Below are 15,828 nucleotides of genomic sequence, written 5' to 3'. Positions count from 1 at the left end.
CAAGGTCAAGCAGCTAAAGGGAGACAAAAGCAGAACTCAGGATGCCTGAGACCAGTCACCTGCTCTGAGCATGAAGAAAACCCTGTGCCCAAATCCAGAAAGCTTTGACTACCAATCCCTTTCCCTCTCTGCCTCCACACACTCCACACTGCCTTTTCATGTATCTGGATGGCTTGTGAGATGGACTCACCACTGCTCTGAGCCAAGAGAAGTGACATGATGCGGAAGCGTGACGTTGTGTTGTATTATATTCATTTATATAACACTATTCATGCCAAAGTCTTGTTCTCTGCGAGAGCCAGTTGCTCGCTAAAGCCTCTGAAGCTCAATTAACAAGCATCAGGTAATTTAACACTTGACTCCCAATAATCCCTTTATTTTAAGGGGCCTCTGGCGGATGCTGAAGCTCTCAGTAAACAGTCCTAGAAATACATTTGAGATTCTCTCAAATACCAGTTGAATTTATGACCCTTAATGAAGAGCAGGGAGGAGTCTATTCAAAATACTTTCCAACTGGCAGCACTTTATATAGACCCCTGTAACTTTATAAAAGGAACCCCTGGAGGGGCAGGTGCCACCCTGCAGAGGGACAAATCCCTCTGAAGTGCCTATAGTGAAGAAGTAGACACCATAAATAATGACTCTCCACCAGAAGGCATGGCAATATTTGTCCCTCCAGGTTCTCTGCCAACCCAGGTCAAGCTGGGAAGAAAATGGACTGGGCCATCCTTTGGTGATCCCTGCCTGCGCGATGTGTGAAGTCCCATTTCTTCCTGCTTGGAGGAAATGAAAGGACCTCAGGATGCACTCACTTCTGTACAGCAAAGTACGACCAGCCTGGGATAGCCAAACACATCTGTGGATGCAGAATTGGATAGACAACCTCCCTGCCAGCATGCCTGGACAATGTACCTACCAAAGAAACACAGCTTACCAGTAAACTAACTGCTAGCAATATCTGAGTATAGAATTCAATCAATTCTTCTACATAAGAGTGGGGCTAAATTTTAATGTGAATGTGTGACTCTCCAAAATCACCTGGAATTTGTTCACGGACAAACAATCATCAGCAACAACAGCTAAAGAACAGAATTGTGCTGACTCAACCAAAACTGCTGTGTTTGTCTTACGGGGCTGCCTAAAGTCATCCACTGCAGATGGGATGTAATTGCATTGGGTGCTGTATAGTCAGAGAAGCAACACAATAACCTACTCTCAGGGTTTGAATCTCAAAACCTCTTACATTTCTCTCAAAGCATCTCTGGACACTTGGGATAAAGGATGAAGGCAGGGCTGAAGAACAACAGCAGCAAAGCACCCACATGGGACCCTGGCTCTTGATCTGCTCAGAGGCTTTGTAACATCATGAATTTTGAGCAGAGAGGGATGCACAGCTTACAGTGGTATTTTAAATGCATGTAAGGGCCCTTTTCCCTAACCTGTACATGTGATGAATGCACTTCCCCATTACAACTGCTTCCTGTGTATGTTTCATATATTTATATGTACATTGAAATATATATATTTATAAATTACAATTATATAAATACATATATTTATACATTATAATATACATAAATATATATATTATATTTATATATTATATTTATAGATGTGTTGAAAAATAAAACAAAAAATAATAAATAGATATCAGTGACCCCTACTGGCCATTTCTAACTAGCCATTACAAAGCACAGCTCGCTGTTGCTTCTTGTCCCCAGTGTCCCTTCCTGGGTGCAGTGACTGGGCTGCGGCAGCCCCCTGCTCCTTGGCCGACCGCTGGCTCTACACTAGGTGCTCAGCCACCTAGCAGGGCCTGCTGCCCACTCTGTGCCCAGCACAGTGCCTCCAGCTCCCACCATGTGAGTCTTCAGGGCTGTGTGGCCTCACCTCGCCTCACCCAGCCAATGCTTTCTGCAAAGCCTTTTTGCCTCAAGGGATGCCAGTGCCAGCACAGATGTACCCTGCAGTGGAGACTGAAGAACTGCCATCTTTTCATGACAGAGAATTAGCCTGGTGAAGGGGCAGAAAGAAATGGTGCCTGTGCCCAAGGGGAAGAGCAGCAGCTTAAATACAAGAGAAAGCCCTATCCAGGAACGAAGGCTGAAGTAACGGTGTCAGCCTCAGATCCAGACTCTAGGGCTTCCGAATCCATTCCCCTTTGTTGAAACTTGTTTAGCTTGTCATGCTAATAAAGGGTTTGAAGTGAACTGAGCTAAAAATATTGGGAGGGGAAGGGGGATGTCTCTTGGAGCAGAGCCTGCGTGGGGCAGCAGGTAGGGGTGAGGTGCAGGCCTAGGGCCTGACATGGCACGGAGCAGAGCACCCACCCGTACATGAGGGGACATGGTGCACACATCCACACCAGGGAGCTGGTGGTGGCACCTCCCTGGGGTGCACAGATGGGGGGAAGGATCCAGGCTCTCAGCCCTTGTTTGCCTCTGAGGGCACGGCAGGGACTTGCAGACTCTTCCAGGAAGAGGCACGTGGTTGTGTGCTGTCTCCTACGGAGCCTTTCTGCATGCCTGGTTTTCTTCTCCAGCTCAGAGGGACTTTTTTTTTTTTTTTTTTTTTTTTTTTTTTTGTGTGTGTGTGTGTGTGTGTGTGTGTGAATTCTGCAGCGCTGCCTTCCCAATGCAGCTCTCGTTGTTTATAGGGACGGGTTCAGGCAGGCTGGGGAGGAATTACCTTTCCCTAGGACACGCTTGGTGCTTGGCTGAGCACACCACTTCCCTGCTCCACGAGAGATGTTGAAGGCCAAGGAGACAGTCAGTCTGCAATTAGCCTCCCCCTCCAACCTTCATCCATGCCCCCCAGGGCTGGTAATTACGGACTCCCATCCTTTGCAGCCAGGGATCAAGTCTTTCGAAGCATGGGCTCTAGCTTTGTGAAATGACCTTGAAATTCACTGCAACGGACTCCTCACAGGTTTCTCTGCAAACACGGAGATAAGCCAACCTCTGCAAACGCCCAGGAGCAAGCTTGGAGATGAGCTGTGAGGAAGCTCCAAACATGCTCTTCAATAGACTCCCATTAAATGCTCGCGTTCTCCCAGTGAGATAGGGAGGTTTTATTGCTAGAGCTGCCAGCTGGAAGAGGACAGGACAGGGCACGGCTGGAGGTGGGCTTCAAGGCACCCTATGGTGCATGCCGGGAAGTGGAAGGCCTGGCAGACATCCTCTGACAGCTTCTCTTTAACACCTGATCTTTCCCAACCTCCCCTGGCAGTGGCAGGTTGCAGGGAGAAGGGGTGCACCTCCTGAGGGCTGTGCCCAGGGACAGCCATGGCAGTGGCTGTTGAATACAAAAAGGGAAGCCAAAGATCACAGGGCAAAACAAGATCCTATGCGGTGAACTTGTGGGGGCTTTCTGTAAGGGGACGGCTCAGTTTTTTGAGCTGTGGGGGCTAAAGGTGATACACTGTTTCTCCAGCCACTCTCCATGTATACCTGACTCCCTTCATCTTCAAGTGCATTCAAAGTTAATTAGTCAAATATATGCATACATATATTTTTTTTTCTGGTGGCTCTCTTCTGACTTCAAGAGAAATAATCAAGTTGTGCTCCAGGAATCTGTATCTCTCAACAATGTGTGACTTTTCCAGCCCCACAGGGCCGTTTTGAGGCTGACACATGGCTCTGAGCAGTAGGAATCATCTCTCTGAAGTACCTCATAGAGCTACTAAAGCAGCTGTCAAGTCCTTGGCCATGGTGACGGGAAAGGCTGGGCCACCGCTCTGTGGCTGCACTCCAGTGGGTGCATGTGAGTGGTGCCTTCTCACACTCAGCACCCTTCCTCTCCCATACACCCATCTTCCTGATTCAGGGGAAGGTAGAAGCCTTACTCCATAGCCTAGAACTCATCTTCAGCACCCTGGAGCAGGAGGGTTTATAGCTCTTTGGAGTTCATCACTCTTTATCCTTAATGTCTATATAAATGTCCAGTGGTTTTTGTAAGCGTACTGAACATCTTCTCCTCCAGCAATGATTTCCCTGAATGAGTACCCTTTTTAGAATAAAGGGGATCCTTCCTATCATTAATTTTGATTGTATTGTTTCTGATTTTGCTGAGTGTCCTCTCAGGCCACAAGGGATCCAAATGAAAAAGACCATCAAGACTCAGCAAAGTTCCCAGGGACTTCAGGGTCACAGGGAATGTGACACTGTGCTTGGGCAACATTCCTGAAGGCTTTGGGAAAACACAAAATAAATCCTGGGGTAGCCTACAGAGGCTGCCCTCACTGCAGCATTAACATGGAGGAGGGTGAATCCCAGAGCTCTCATGGGCTGACGCACCCCTTGCAAAGACCCCAGAACCAGGGGAATTGAAGTTTTATCTTAGAATCATAGAATGGTTTGGGTTGGAAGGAACCTTAGAGCCCACCCAGCCCCGGCACCTGCTGTGGGCTGTCACCACCAATTCAGCTGCCCAGAGCCCCATCCAACCTGGTCTGAGTGTCTCCAGGGATAGGACACCCGCAGTTTCTCTGGGGAGCCAGTGCCAGTGCCACTTCCCTTCCTGAAGCCATTTCTGATGGTCTCATCCTAGGAAGTTCTGAAGGGCTTTTGGAGCATTTATACTACAGCAAAACACAGGGCATTGTGGAACTTGATGGATTCACCAAAACTACACATCTCCCTGTTCTCCATCCTTCCCCAGATCCACCACCAGTCCCGCTGTTGCTGTTGACCACAAGCGTTGCTGTGTTTCCTTCCATCCACCCTCTGCAGGGTGAGAGATTACTGAAATGGTGAAAATCACACAGGAAGAGCCAGGAGCTCCTGCACCCTCGACCTTCACCCTCTCCCTGCCCCTCTCTTGCCCACCCCCTCCACGTCCCTACTGCAGGCACAAACACCTACTGCCCATGGAAGCTATTTCTAAGCAATCCCGGGCATCTGGAGAATGAGGCTCTGAACAAATATTGGAGTGTGCGCGTGCGGTGAGCACACACACACACATCCACACAGAGATGGTGCTGCCTCAGAGTCAAATATAGACCTTGGGGAAGGGGGAACAATGGCTGGGGTTGGGTTACATGGCTGCGGGGCCAGCGAGCTGCTGATGTTTGTTGTGGGCTGGGGTGGGATGGGAGAAACAAGGGGGGTGGCATGGGGGAGAACATTTGTTTTTACCCAGAGACCCCGGGCCGGTGCTGCACAGCAAGCGTTTCAATACAGAGGAAAGGTTCGCCCTGAGCCGCGGGGGAGGATGCTGGTGTAAGCTGGCAGTTCAGAGGTGTTTGCGGCCATTCTCCAGCTGCTTGTGCTGCTCCTCTGTCTCCCTTAAGGGACTGCAGTGGGCAGGAAGGGGTGAGTTTTCCTGGGAGTCTGCAAAGAGAAGAGCTTCTTTCTCTTCTTGCTCTGGGGAAGGTTCCTCAGTGGAGGAGAAGAGGCAGTATCACCCGCTGCTGAAGCCAAGCATCCTCACCCCTCATGTCCAGCTGTCTCCAAGGTGCAGGCTGCAGACACTGGAGGAAAAGCAAGCAGCCCCAGCTGGCTTTGACAGGTAACTTTTTCATCTCACTGGGAATGATGGTACAGGAGGGAGCCTGCAGCTGGCAGGCATGGGGGAGAGACACAAAGGTGCTGTGGTGATGGGGGATTCCCAACCCCACTCTGGGTCTCTTCTCTGTGGGGTTTCCTTCATTGAAGGGAAGAGCACTGGAGGGATTCTTATGGCTAGGAAAAAATCCTTCCTAATTCTGACCCAGCAGCTGTTCCATGCGCGACGCCCCTAGGGATGGCATGGCAGGGATCAGAGCATATTAGAGCCAGGTCAAAGGCAAATGCAGGAATCCCCTCCTCAAATCTCATACCTTGGGTCTGCAAATAGAGTCACTTTGCTGGAGTCATCATGGGCAGCCTGGGGACAGCCAGAGCAAGGCTCGGAGTTTGCCCAAGGATTGGACAAGAGCCCTTCAGTGATGAGAAAGGAGCATGCTTGGGGTTCGTTGTGCCTGGTGTGTCTATCTGCTCCGTTCTGCACCCACTTTTCTATGCTCACCCCTCCCTGTCTGTGGTGCTCACACCAACAGGAATAAACCAAACCCCAGATTCTTTTTCCTCAGATGTGTTCACTTCACCCTCTGAATCCCTGCCATGGTTTCCCTTCTCCACTCCCCTGCCTGGCATGCAGATCTCCAGCAGCCGATTTCCCCTCCCTAGCCTTGGCCACAGATTTCACCTCGGAGATGACTGTTATGGGGAAGCCACGTGTGTGGCTCAGCTCACTGCAACTCAATCCCACCTCCCCCTCCCGCACAACTCCTGTTGTGGATACAGATGCTTCTGGGTACCAACACACAGCGTCGATCTGCAAGAGTTTTTTATAATGTTCATTCAATCAAGGTTTACCTGCATGCAGGTATGGCCTCGCAGTGTGGTGCAGTGCCAGGGCAGATATCCACAGAAGAGAGTGAGAGCAGGATGGGAAACTGCAGGAAGCATCCTAGAGCTGATGCACCTCAGTCAGCATCTGAGCTGCAGGAGACTGGGACCTACCTGATCCTCAGGGCCCTTGGAGCAGTTCCATGGGGTGATCAAGAAAGGGGAAGGCAGGCAAAGAGAAGCACGGTGTTTTTGCCTGACAGGAAAGCAGAAGGGAGGCAGAAAGGAGGCACATGAGGTAGGAACCCATAGTACAGCTCCCTAGAGTTGTGCTGTCTGAACAAGCCGAGGTCTGCAGGCAGATGAAGTGCAGAGCTGGACTTTGGTGGGGCTATGAGAGTCATAGGGGTTGCAGAAGGTGACAAAGAGAGGGCAGGGATGTGGTGAGGAGGCAGGAACTGATAATACCCACACGAGTACCAGGAGCATTAGGTTATTCTTGCTTCTTGGAGGAAAATAGCACACTCTGGGGCCAATGGAGTATGGAAAAGGAGCGGATGATTTCTAATTAAGGATAGCTAGGCCTTGGAAGGTGGTGGAGTAATCTGGTCTGCCAGATTACTGCTCTATAGTGGCAGAAAGGCCATGCAAGGTGAGGAGAAGCACAGGCAGCTGTTCCTCTTAAGGACTTGGTTGCCCAGCCCCTCACACAGGGCTGTCTCCATGTTGGAGCATCGGTCTCTATGTCTCACAAGCAGCAGCAGGAGAAGCACCAAGAACCACAGCTGGGTGGGATGGCTCCTTCCTGGCAGCTTGGCAGGGTGCCTTCTTACTGGTGTGGTTGCCTCACGTTGTTTCTCTACTTTCGGACTTTAAATCGTGGGGCTTGAAAATGGAGGTGTGCTCAGTGGAGGGACCGGAGATGGCACAGAGGGTCTGGGGTGGCATTTTCACTTCTCTCAATATCTTGAAGCTTTGTGAAGCCCGGGGGAAATCTGGTGGGGTTTCCTGGTGCGTAGGCAGAGGTGCTGAGCGGGAGGTGACCAATACGGGAGCCCGGCATTGCGCGACTCCAGCTGCGAAGCCTCCGTGTACGGGGATGTCTGACCCTGCCCCCTGCTAAGGGGTTCCTCCAGGATCCGACTCCCAGCCCGGAGCTGCCACGGTTCGTGGGTCAGGGGGATCAGCCTGGCCCGCGCCGTGACCGTGGGTGGGTGGGAGTCCTGCGTGTGGCCGCCCCCGGAGGCAGCGGGAGCAGGGCAGGGGTGAGCGGGCAGGGCGGGTCGGGCCGAGCCGGCCCGGGGGGGCTGCCTGCGGTTTGGGGCTGCGGGAGGCGGGATGTCCCGGGGAGGGAGCGGGGATGTGCAGGCACACGCAGCCGCTGGCAGGCGGCCGGGGCGCACGGCGGCGGCGGCGGCGGCGGCGGGCGGAGCGGCACACGCGGCAGCTCCCTCCGCAGACCCGCGCCTCCCCAGCCCCGCCGCCGCCGCCGCCGCCGCCGCGCCGGGCATGGCCGCCCCTCGCCGCCGAGCCCCGCGATAGCCCCACGAGCCGCCGCGTCGCCGAGGTGAGCACACCGGGGAGGTGGGCTGGTCTCGCTGCGCGGCCCCCGCCGCCTTCCCGGGCGGCGGGGCCCGGGTGGTGCGAGGCCCCCCGGCCGGAGAGGGGGAGCAGCGGAGCGAGCGCTCCCCGCCCGGACCCTCCTGGGAGTGCGGGGGGATCCGGAGGGGTCGTGAAGCCGCGGGGTCTGAAGGGGCCGGGAGGGCTGAGCCGCTGCGGCGCGGCATCTCCCGGTGCATCCTGCCGTGCCTCGATAGCTCCGGGCCGGGGCACTGGGGAAAAGCCCTCGTTCTGAGGTTGTCCCCGGTCGCCTCCGGCGGTTCCCGGTCATCCGCGAGAGGGTGTCTGTAATTGCCCCCGGGGGGGCCCTCATGCCCCGGGGCACTGGAGGGAATTAGGGAAGAGAGAGTGGGCGCGTCCTGTACCCCAAGGCCAGGCCCGCTGACATCCGCGTGGGCTCCGGTTGCCCCCGGGATGCGGCCACCGAAGGCAGCACCCGGAGGTCTGGAGCTCGAAGGGGCAGCAGTGGGGAGCCTCGCGCAGCGAGCTTTGCAATGACGCGTGGTGATCGGCGGTCGGGCTTTCAACAGCCCTAAGGGATGGGCTGCCAACTGCTCACCCGTCAGCCCTCAATTATTTTATAAGTTTCCTAGGCATTGCTTCGCCCTCTCCTGAAATGCTGCAGCTGTCCATTACTGCCCAGCATTTCAGGGCAGGAAGCGCAGGACAGTCCTGAGAGCACGGTGACAAGGGGAGCACACAGAGGGAGGATGCTGTGATCCCTGCTGGAATTTGGCTGGGACACTGTCTGAAAATGCTGTGTCCTTTGTGGGCGATGGTTTGTTTGTGGCAAGATGCTCTTAACAGCATCACTGCTTTGGGCTCAGTGGGTGATTTTGTCTGGTCCACATGTGTCGAGCCATTAAAAGTGTCCCTAGCATCTTGTCCTGCAATGGATGTAGGTGTGGAGGTGACTTCTCTCCAAATCTGGAAAGTCTTCCACATAGCTATGGACCCAACGCAACCTTCTCTCACTTCACAGTGGGGCTGAGAGCAGCACGGCCTCTGCTCATCACACCCACGCAACTGGATGGAGCCTGCTCCATGCCACGCTCCTCACGGGATGGCTTAACCCCTCCCATCTCATTATAGTAATATCCTTATGATATCACCCTAGAATTTCCTGCCCTAAACAACCCCAGAAGGCTGGGAGGGATTGAAGTGTTTTTTGAAGAGTGTTTAATGCTACTTTACAAGGGCAAGAGGTGGTCAGAAAATCAGGGCTCACAGGTCTCTCTGTGGGGTGGCAGAAGGAAAGGGCTGCACCCAGCTAGTGAGCTGCTCGGGGCTTCAACCCTGGGGCCTATTGCTTCACCCCCTTCCTTACCAATGCTATTTTCCCTGGTGCTACTTACTGCCCTCTCACCACCAAATCCACCCCATTCCCTTCCCTCGTAATTGAGCCAGACGGAGCTTCGCATCTTAGCCACCAGCTTACGAGGTTTGCTTGCTGCAGGCAGTGAGTCTTTGAAAAGCAGCCCATGTGCTGTGAGCATAGGATAGATGCAGTGCAGGAACCTCACACCTCACTTAACACAGAGCTCAGGTCCCCTGATGCAGGGAGGGAAGGGGAAGGTCCCCTTGGCAGCGCTAGTGTTCATAGAGCCTTGAACAGAGCAGTGTAGCAGCCTCAGCTGCTGTGCACTCAGCACTGAGTGTATTTGTTTGGTCTCCCATATGCACGTGTCAGAAGGCTTTTATGTTCTTAGTGCTCCAACGTTGCATTAGAGGAAGGAGTGTGGAAGGACAGATAGGCGTGTGGTGAGAAGCCCATACAAAACCAGATGTTTCAGCTCAGAACTCCCAGGCAGTGGAGAGGAAGGGACACGTGAAGTGATGCTGCAGTGTGAGCCAGAGGCATTTCCTCAGCCAGCTCTTTTTGCCTATGTAGGTGTTCATCTCGGTGGGGCCACACTGACCATGCTCAGGAGCTTCTGTCTCCAGCTCATGTCCTTGCTTTGGATCCTCTTAGCCCATCACCAGCTTGCCCAAGGTGAGTCTCTGGGTCCTGCTCTTCTCTGTCCACCTTTCTAAATCCATTCCTGGCATGGACAAAACTCCTCAGCTCATTGTGCAAAATAGAGCTGGCCTGACATGGAAAACCAGACAATGCTGCTTCATCATCCATCACCTGGGAGGCAACTAATGGTGACCATAAGGCCCTGTTGTGGTGGCAGCTGGGTGGCAGTGCATGAGCAGGCGGGAGGTCCCAGTGCCCCACATCTCACTGTGATAGGCCCTCTGGGAGGGGTAGGGTGAGAGGGGGAGAAGATCCTGACCCCAAATGGCTAATCCTGGATCCCGTGAGGCAAAATCCTGAAGATTATCTTGCCCTACCCCCACTCCAGATAAGTGCTAAATTCCCAAAGCCATCTGCCAGGAGAGGTGCTCACAGGCAGGAGGGACAGTGATACCCAAGCCTGGACCGAGCAGATCCAGCACCACTGCCCTGGTTGGATTTGGGAGGCTCCTGCCTCATGGATGGAGGTTTGGGAGGCTCATGCCTCATGGATGAAGGAGCCTGATCAGGGCGGGCAGTCACTTGTTGGCCTGGGTGCACATTGGGTTCCTGTAGAAAGCACTGAGCAGATGACGGGACAGAGGGGGAGGTTGGGATGAAAGCAGACAAGGAGCTGGAGAAAGCAGGCTGATGTGGACCATGAGTGAGACGTGGCATGGCAAGGCCATGGCTCAGTTACAGCCTCTTTATGGTGGCCTTTAAATAAATAAGCAGAACTGGATACCTGCTCCTCAAGGTGAAGGGCAGTGCTCGGGCCCTGGCTGCAGTCTGCTGCACACAAACAGTTTTTCTCAGGAATGGGAACATCCCAGAGACACAAAGGACCCGTTCTCACTACTTCTGCCTTTGGTGCCTTTGTGCCCTGTGTGTGCCTGAGCCTTCCCGCCCCAATGGTCCAGGTTCTGTAGTACAGGCCATAGGGTCCCATTTTTCAGTTACCTGCAAGCCAGCAGGGCCAGAGCAGACCTGGGGCCACCCATGATCTCTGCTTAACCTCAGCCCCCTGTCCCTGCCTTGCAGGTGATGACTGCAGTGAGCACTGCAACCTGGCCCATGGCAGCTGCGACCAGGATGGGAAGTGCAGGTACGTTCACCTCCCTCGATGCATTTATCTTTCCTCATCCACACCTCAGCTTTGGCAACACCCCACCGAAATTGCCCCAATACCCAGGGACTTCTGCCCTTGTAGTTTTTAGGCTTTCTCTTTTGGGAAAGGAAAGCCGCTCACACCTTCTCTTCTGCACCACAGCCTGTGATACCCAAGGGAAGGGGTGCTTGCTGCCCACGCTCAGGTTTATCCTGAGGTTTATCTTCATGCTGTTTTGTTTATAGCTTTTGCAGTATCTGGTGCCACCTCCGCTCAGCCCTGCTTCCATAGAGATGCCCTCTTTTCTTAGCACTTGCTGAGAGCTGATAGGATGAGGGAAGGCTACTGGGACACCATAGCTTTGCTTGTTGGTAGCTGTGGCCACCACACTGCTCCTCTGGGGCAGAAGACTCGTTGTATCCTGTAGGGCTCTGTTTTCCCACCATGCTGCACCCATAAGCCTGTAGAGTCACAGAGTTGTAGAATATCCCAAGTTGGAAAGGACCCATAAGGATCACTGAGACCAACTCCTGGCTCCAGCTAGGACCATTCAAAATTCAGATCATACTTCCAAGAGTGCCATGACCACTGCCCTGGGTAACCTGTTCAAGGGCCTGACCACCCTCTGGTGATTAACGTTTTCCTAACACCCAACCTGACCCTCCCCTGTAGCTCAGTGCTTTCAACATGCTGGCCACATCATGTGAGAACTTGCATAGTGACCACCCACTCCAGTACAGGACCTCTCGTCCCATCCCCTGAGGCTTCTGGTGTTACAGATGGGGCTTCTCTCTGCCTGTCTGGCTGTGTGGTGGGAGATACACAGGGCTTGTTCAGTAGGTGCAGAAAAGCTGGGTGTCACAACGCTGCCCTGTCCCTTCAGGTGCGACCCAGGCTGGGAGGGCGAGTACTGCGAGGAGTGTGTGCGCATGCCGGGCTGCCTCCACGGGACCTGCCACCAGCCCTGGCAGTGCATCTGTCACAGTGGCTGGGCCGGCAAGTTCTGCGACAAGGGTGAGTCCCTGGCTGTGTGGATGGCTGGCTCTGCAAGGGACAGTGGAGCATCATCCAATCTCATTCCCATGCTGTGCTTCAGGGTGCCGTGGTTAAAGTCCTGCACTGATAGGAGGGATGGCACAGCCAGAAGCCACGTGTGGGATGCCAGCTTGGGCTGCTTTGGCTGTCCCCAGCTGCATGCTGGGAGCAGCATAGCACTGTATCCAAGTGCTGTTATCTGGCCTGACAGTGCAGCTCCCCCATGCCACCACCATGGTGAGCTCCTGCTGGCTGGCACGCACAGCACTGGCACATCACACAGGCCAACAAGGGGTCTTCTTGCCACCTCCAGGCCTAGCTTGCTAATGCCTGATGAAAGGAAGGAGGGAGAAGGTGTGGCCACTTTCCCATCCCCACTGGGTCTGGCAGAGTTTGGGAACTGAAGTGACTGCATTAACTCTCATTTCTCACTCACTCCACCTTTTCTTTCCCCCCTCAGACGTCCACATCTGCGAACATCAGTCCCCATGCCAGAATGGGGCTCAGTGCATCTATGACCGAGATGGGGACTACTCCTGTCTGTGTCCAGAGGGCTTCCATGGGAAGGACTGTGAGATGAAGGCAGGGCCATGTGAGAAGGCAGGGTAAGGCACAGCATTGTGATGACAGACAGCACTAGTTGCAGCTCAGCTTGGCTCGTTGTCTCTAGATTTCCATGCACTAATGGAGTTAAGCCAAAACCATCTTTGGCTTTAGTTTAACTTGGCATGCTGTAGTCCCGCTAGGGCTGTGATCTGAGCAGGTTCCCATCCCTTGTCAATGTGGATGCAATGAGCTGACACCAGTTGTGCTTTAAGGAGCACCAGGAGGACCTGCATCTTCCTCAGATCCTTGGCTTGCGGACTCTTCCCATTGAGCAGTTGCCCTGTGCCTTGGGGACATCCCAATCTTGTCACTATAGAGGCAGAAGCTTTACCACATCCTCCTTTACCGCATCCATCCACCTGCCCTGTGGCTTGGCAGCCAGCTCCAGTAGCGAGTTTCCATCCCCATGGCAGGGGGAGTCGCTTGTTTTCCAGGGCCACGACCTCTCTCCTCTCTCCTTGCAGGTCTCCATGCAAGAATGGGGGGCAGTGTCAAGATGAAAACGGCTTTGCCAGCAACTTTACCTGCCGGTGCCTCGCTGGCTTTGTGGGGGCTCTCTGTGAGCATGACGTGGATGACTGCCTGATGCGGCCCTGCGCCAACGGTGCCACCTGCCATGATGGCATCAACCGCTTCTCCTGCCAATGCCAGGTGGGCTTCGAGGGGCGTTTCTGCACCATTAACATCAACGACTGTGCCAGCCAGCCCTGCAAAAATGGGGCCAAGTGCTACGACCGCATCAATGACTATGACTGCTTGTGTCCGGACCGTTTCACTGGCAAAACCTGTGAGATCTCCATCCCTGAGCCCACCTGGGCTCCCCCCTACCATCCTTTGAACCACGAGAGCGGCTGGGCGATTAGGAGCACCACCAGCGAGATGCCTGAGGTGACACAGCCAGAGCCCATGAGGAGTGCAGTTACGGGGCGGCGTGTGGCCAACCACAGTGAGAAAGTGCCGGGAGGAGGGTTGTTAAAAATCTCTGTGAAAGAGGTGGTGACCCAAAGGGACTCAGGGCTGAGCGAAGCCCAGCTGGTGACAGTGCTGGTGTTTGGGGTGCTGACGGCAGTGCTGGTCCTCATCACTATCCTGCTCATCCTGAGGAACTGGCAGAGGGGCCGACAGCGGTCGAACTGGTGCCAAAGCCCTTCGCAGGCTGCCAGGAAGCTCCAAGATCAGGAGTGCCAGGTGGGCATGTTAAACTCGGTCCTGATCGAGCCCAGGAAAACAACAGAGCTCTGAGCACTCTGAGCCGGGCCCCTGCAGGTCATCATGCTGGCAGACCCCTCGAACTGCACCCCAGGCAGCTGTTCTGGTGCAAATTGGGCAGTAGGGAAAGGCTCCTCGGGCAGTGAGCACATCAACAAAACCCCACGGTGCTGAGCTCGGTGCAATGGGCCCAAGCCATCTCCACCCAGCCAGCGCCTGTGCGAGTGAAGGCAGGGCTGCATGGGGCCAGCCCTGCAAGGGAGCAGCATTGGTACCGCTCCAGTGTGAGCACTTGGAAATGGACTGGGACTGCTGGAGTGCTGTCTCACAAGCGTCTTCTGCTAGGTCCTCTACAACTCATCAGACTGGAACAGGGTCTCCCAGCTCTTTCTGGAGGCTGTAGTTTCAGATGCCGTGTTCCAAGGGCACAAGCAGATGTGGCCTTGTGGCCAGGCGAGCCACTTTGGAAAGACTAGAGATTGTTTAGGGTCTCCTGCCCTTTTTCTGCCCTACGTGATGCTCCTTCCTCTTACCATCAGACTTAGTATTACAGACATGTTCTGTACCTTTCTCCTGATGATCTGTGGTGTCTCCTCTCCCCACTTATGGAGCCGCCCTTTCTGGTATGGACACAGACAACAAAGCTCCTTCCCCAACCCAACGTGCACTTCTGCTTTACTGTTTGCTGATAGGGAAGCGCATGGCCTCTTCCCTGTGGGGCATCCCGGGCCTGAGCTGGTCCTTCTCATGTCCTCACAGGTGAAACTGGAGCTAGCTAAGACTGGAGATGTGCTGCAACTGGCTCAGGAGCAATACAGGATCCTCATTTCCCCTGCCAGTCCCTCCAAAGCACCCTGCTGGCATTAACCTCAAACCAGCCCTTGCAGAGTTTCTTGATAGTAACCAAGCTAAACTCCCTGCAGTGGATGTGTGGACAGGATACGGAGCCAATGATGACTGTAGGAAGCAGATACAGCACTGCATTCTCCTTGCTAAAGCAAGTCTGAGAGGCACTTAGCCTTGGTACCAGCTCTGCTCTGCCTTTTCTGGTCTGGTGTACAGCAAGCAGGGCCTCCCTGCCACAGTCAGGATTTTCTGTGCCTCCTCCTAGGAATGAGGGGTCAAACAGTGGAAATCTTAAAAAATAAACAACAAAACAACCCCTACTACTGGCCTGTAGGGTCACAGAACAGGGTTTGAGGTCATGTAGAAAGAGAGTGGCCAGCAGATTAAGCACTCAGCCAGGAGAGAGTCCTGGGAGAGGGGTCTGGGGCTTCATGAAAAAGATTATTTTTTTAATACATGAATGGATAATGTACCTTTATCAAATAAAACAATTACAAGCCCAGAAACTGTATTAGAGAATGATAAAATAATTTAGGTTGAAGGCATTTCTGTACATCAACCTCCTGCTCTCAGCAGATTCAATTACATCACGTTGCTCAGCTACTTGTCCTGTCCAGTTGTGAGTATCTGTATTTTCACCACTGCCTTCAAAAGTGCAAAACCAGACTGTGGCACGTGGATTGTTCTACCCAATGTTCTGGCCCAAAGTCATCATAAACCTTCTGTTGCCTGGAAGCCCTTAACTTTGCTGCCCTGGCATTGTCCTGCTGGGAGAAGTTCAGAGATCTCAGGGCCTTCTTGATCTTAACATGTCAAAACATCAGAGGCTGCTTAGCTTGAGGCCAGCCTTACCTGTCACTGAGCAAAGAGAGACATAACTGCAGTGGGTAGGGACCTGCCTCAGGACGGTAATATCTGCAAGGCACTGACTCAGTCTTGTCTTTTCCTTGCTTTCCAGCACTCTAAGTGTAAGGGCAAGATGGGAAGAGTAAGCTGATTCTCTAACTGAAAGAAGCCGTGTGTTTGTGCAGCTGGAAGCAGGGGAGGAGTCAAGGGGAGTTTCCCTACGAAAAATG

The 15,828-nt window shown here is 53.7% G+C and overlaps 1 protein-coding gene across 2 annotated transcripts; it reads left to right on the top strand.

The window, feature by feature from the left end:
• Positions 1-7,539: 7,539 nt before the first annotated feature.
• DLK2 (delta like non-canonical Notch ligand 2) lies at positions 7,540-15,243 on the top strand. Of its 2 annotated transcripts, none has more exons than XM_048935901.1 (6): positions 7,540-7,594; positions 9,841-9,942; positions 10,990-11,053; positions 11,940-12,070; positions 12,552-12,696; positions 13,162-15,243. In XM_048935901.1, the coding sequence occupies exons 2-6, from the start codon at positions 9,870-9,872 to the stop codon at positions 13,937-13,939; spliced, it is 1,191 nt and encodes a 396-aa protein (XP_048791858.1). In that variant the 5' UTR covers positions 7,540-7,594; positions 9,841-9,869; the 3' UTR covers positions 13,940-15,243. The 2 variants fall into 2 exon arrangements, with proteins under 2 accessions (XP_048791858.1, XP_048791856.1); XM_048935899.1 differs by lacking the exon at positions 7,540-7,594 and adding an exon at positions 7,792-7,896.
• Positions 15,244-15,828: the final 585 nt, after the last annotated feature.

Source organism: Lagopus muta, chromosome 2 (genome assembly GCF_023343835.1).
Source record: "Lagopus muta isolate bLagMut1 chromosome 2, bLagMut1 primary, whole genome shotgun sequence".
Classification (NCBI taxonomy): Eukaryota; Metazoa; Chordata; class Aves; order Galliformes; family Phasianidae; genus Lagopus; species Lagopus muta.
Note: the sequence above shows the minus strand (reverse complement) of the source record. Positions and strands in the feature narration are given on the sequence as shown.

Bases quoted from the DNA above. Each gene is read 5' to 3' on its own strand.
- DLK2 (XM_048935901.1), top strand. From the start codon at position 9,870: ATGCTCAGGAGCTTCTGTCTCCAGCTCATGTCCTTGCTTTGGATCCTC. The intron at 11,054-11,939 runs GTACGTTCACCT...CTGTCCCTTCAG, and splicing joins GACCAGGATGGGAAGTGCAG to GTGCGACCCAGGCTGGGAGG. The intron at 12,071-12,551 runs GTGAGTCCCTGG...TTCCCCCCTCAG, and splicing joins CGGCAAGTTCTGCGACAAGG to ACGTCCACATCTGCGAACAT.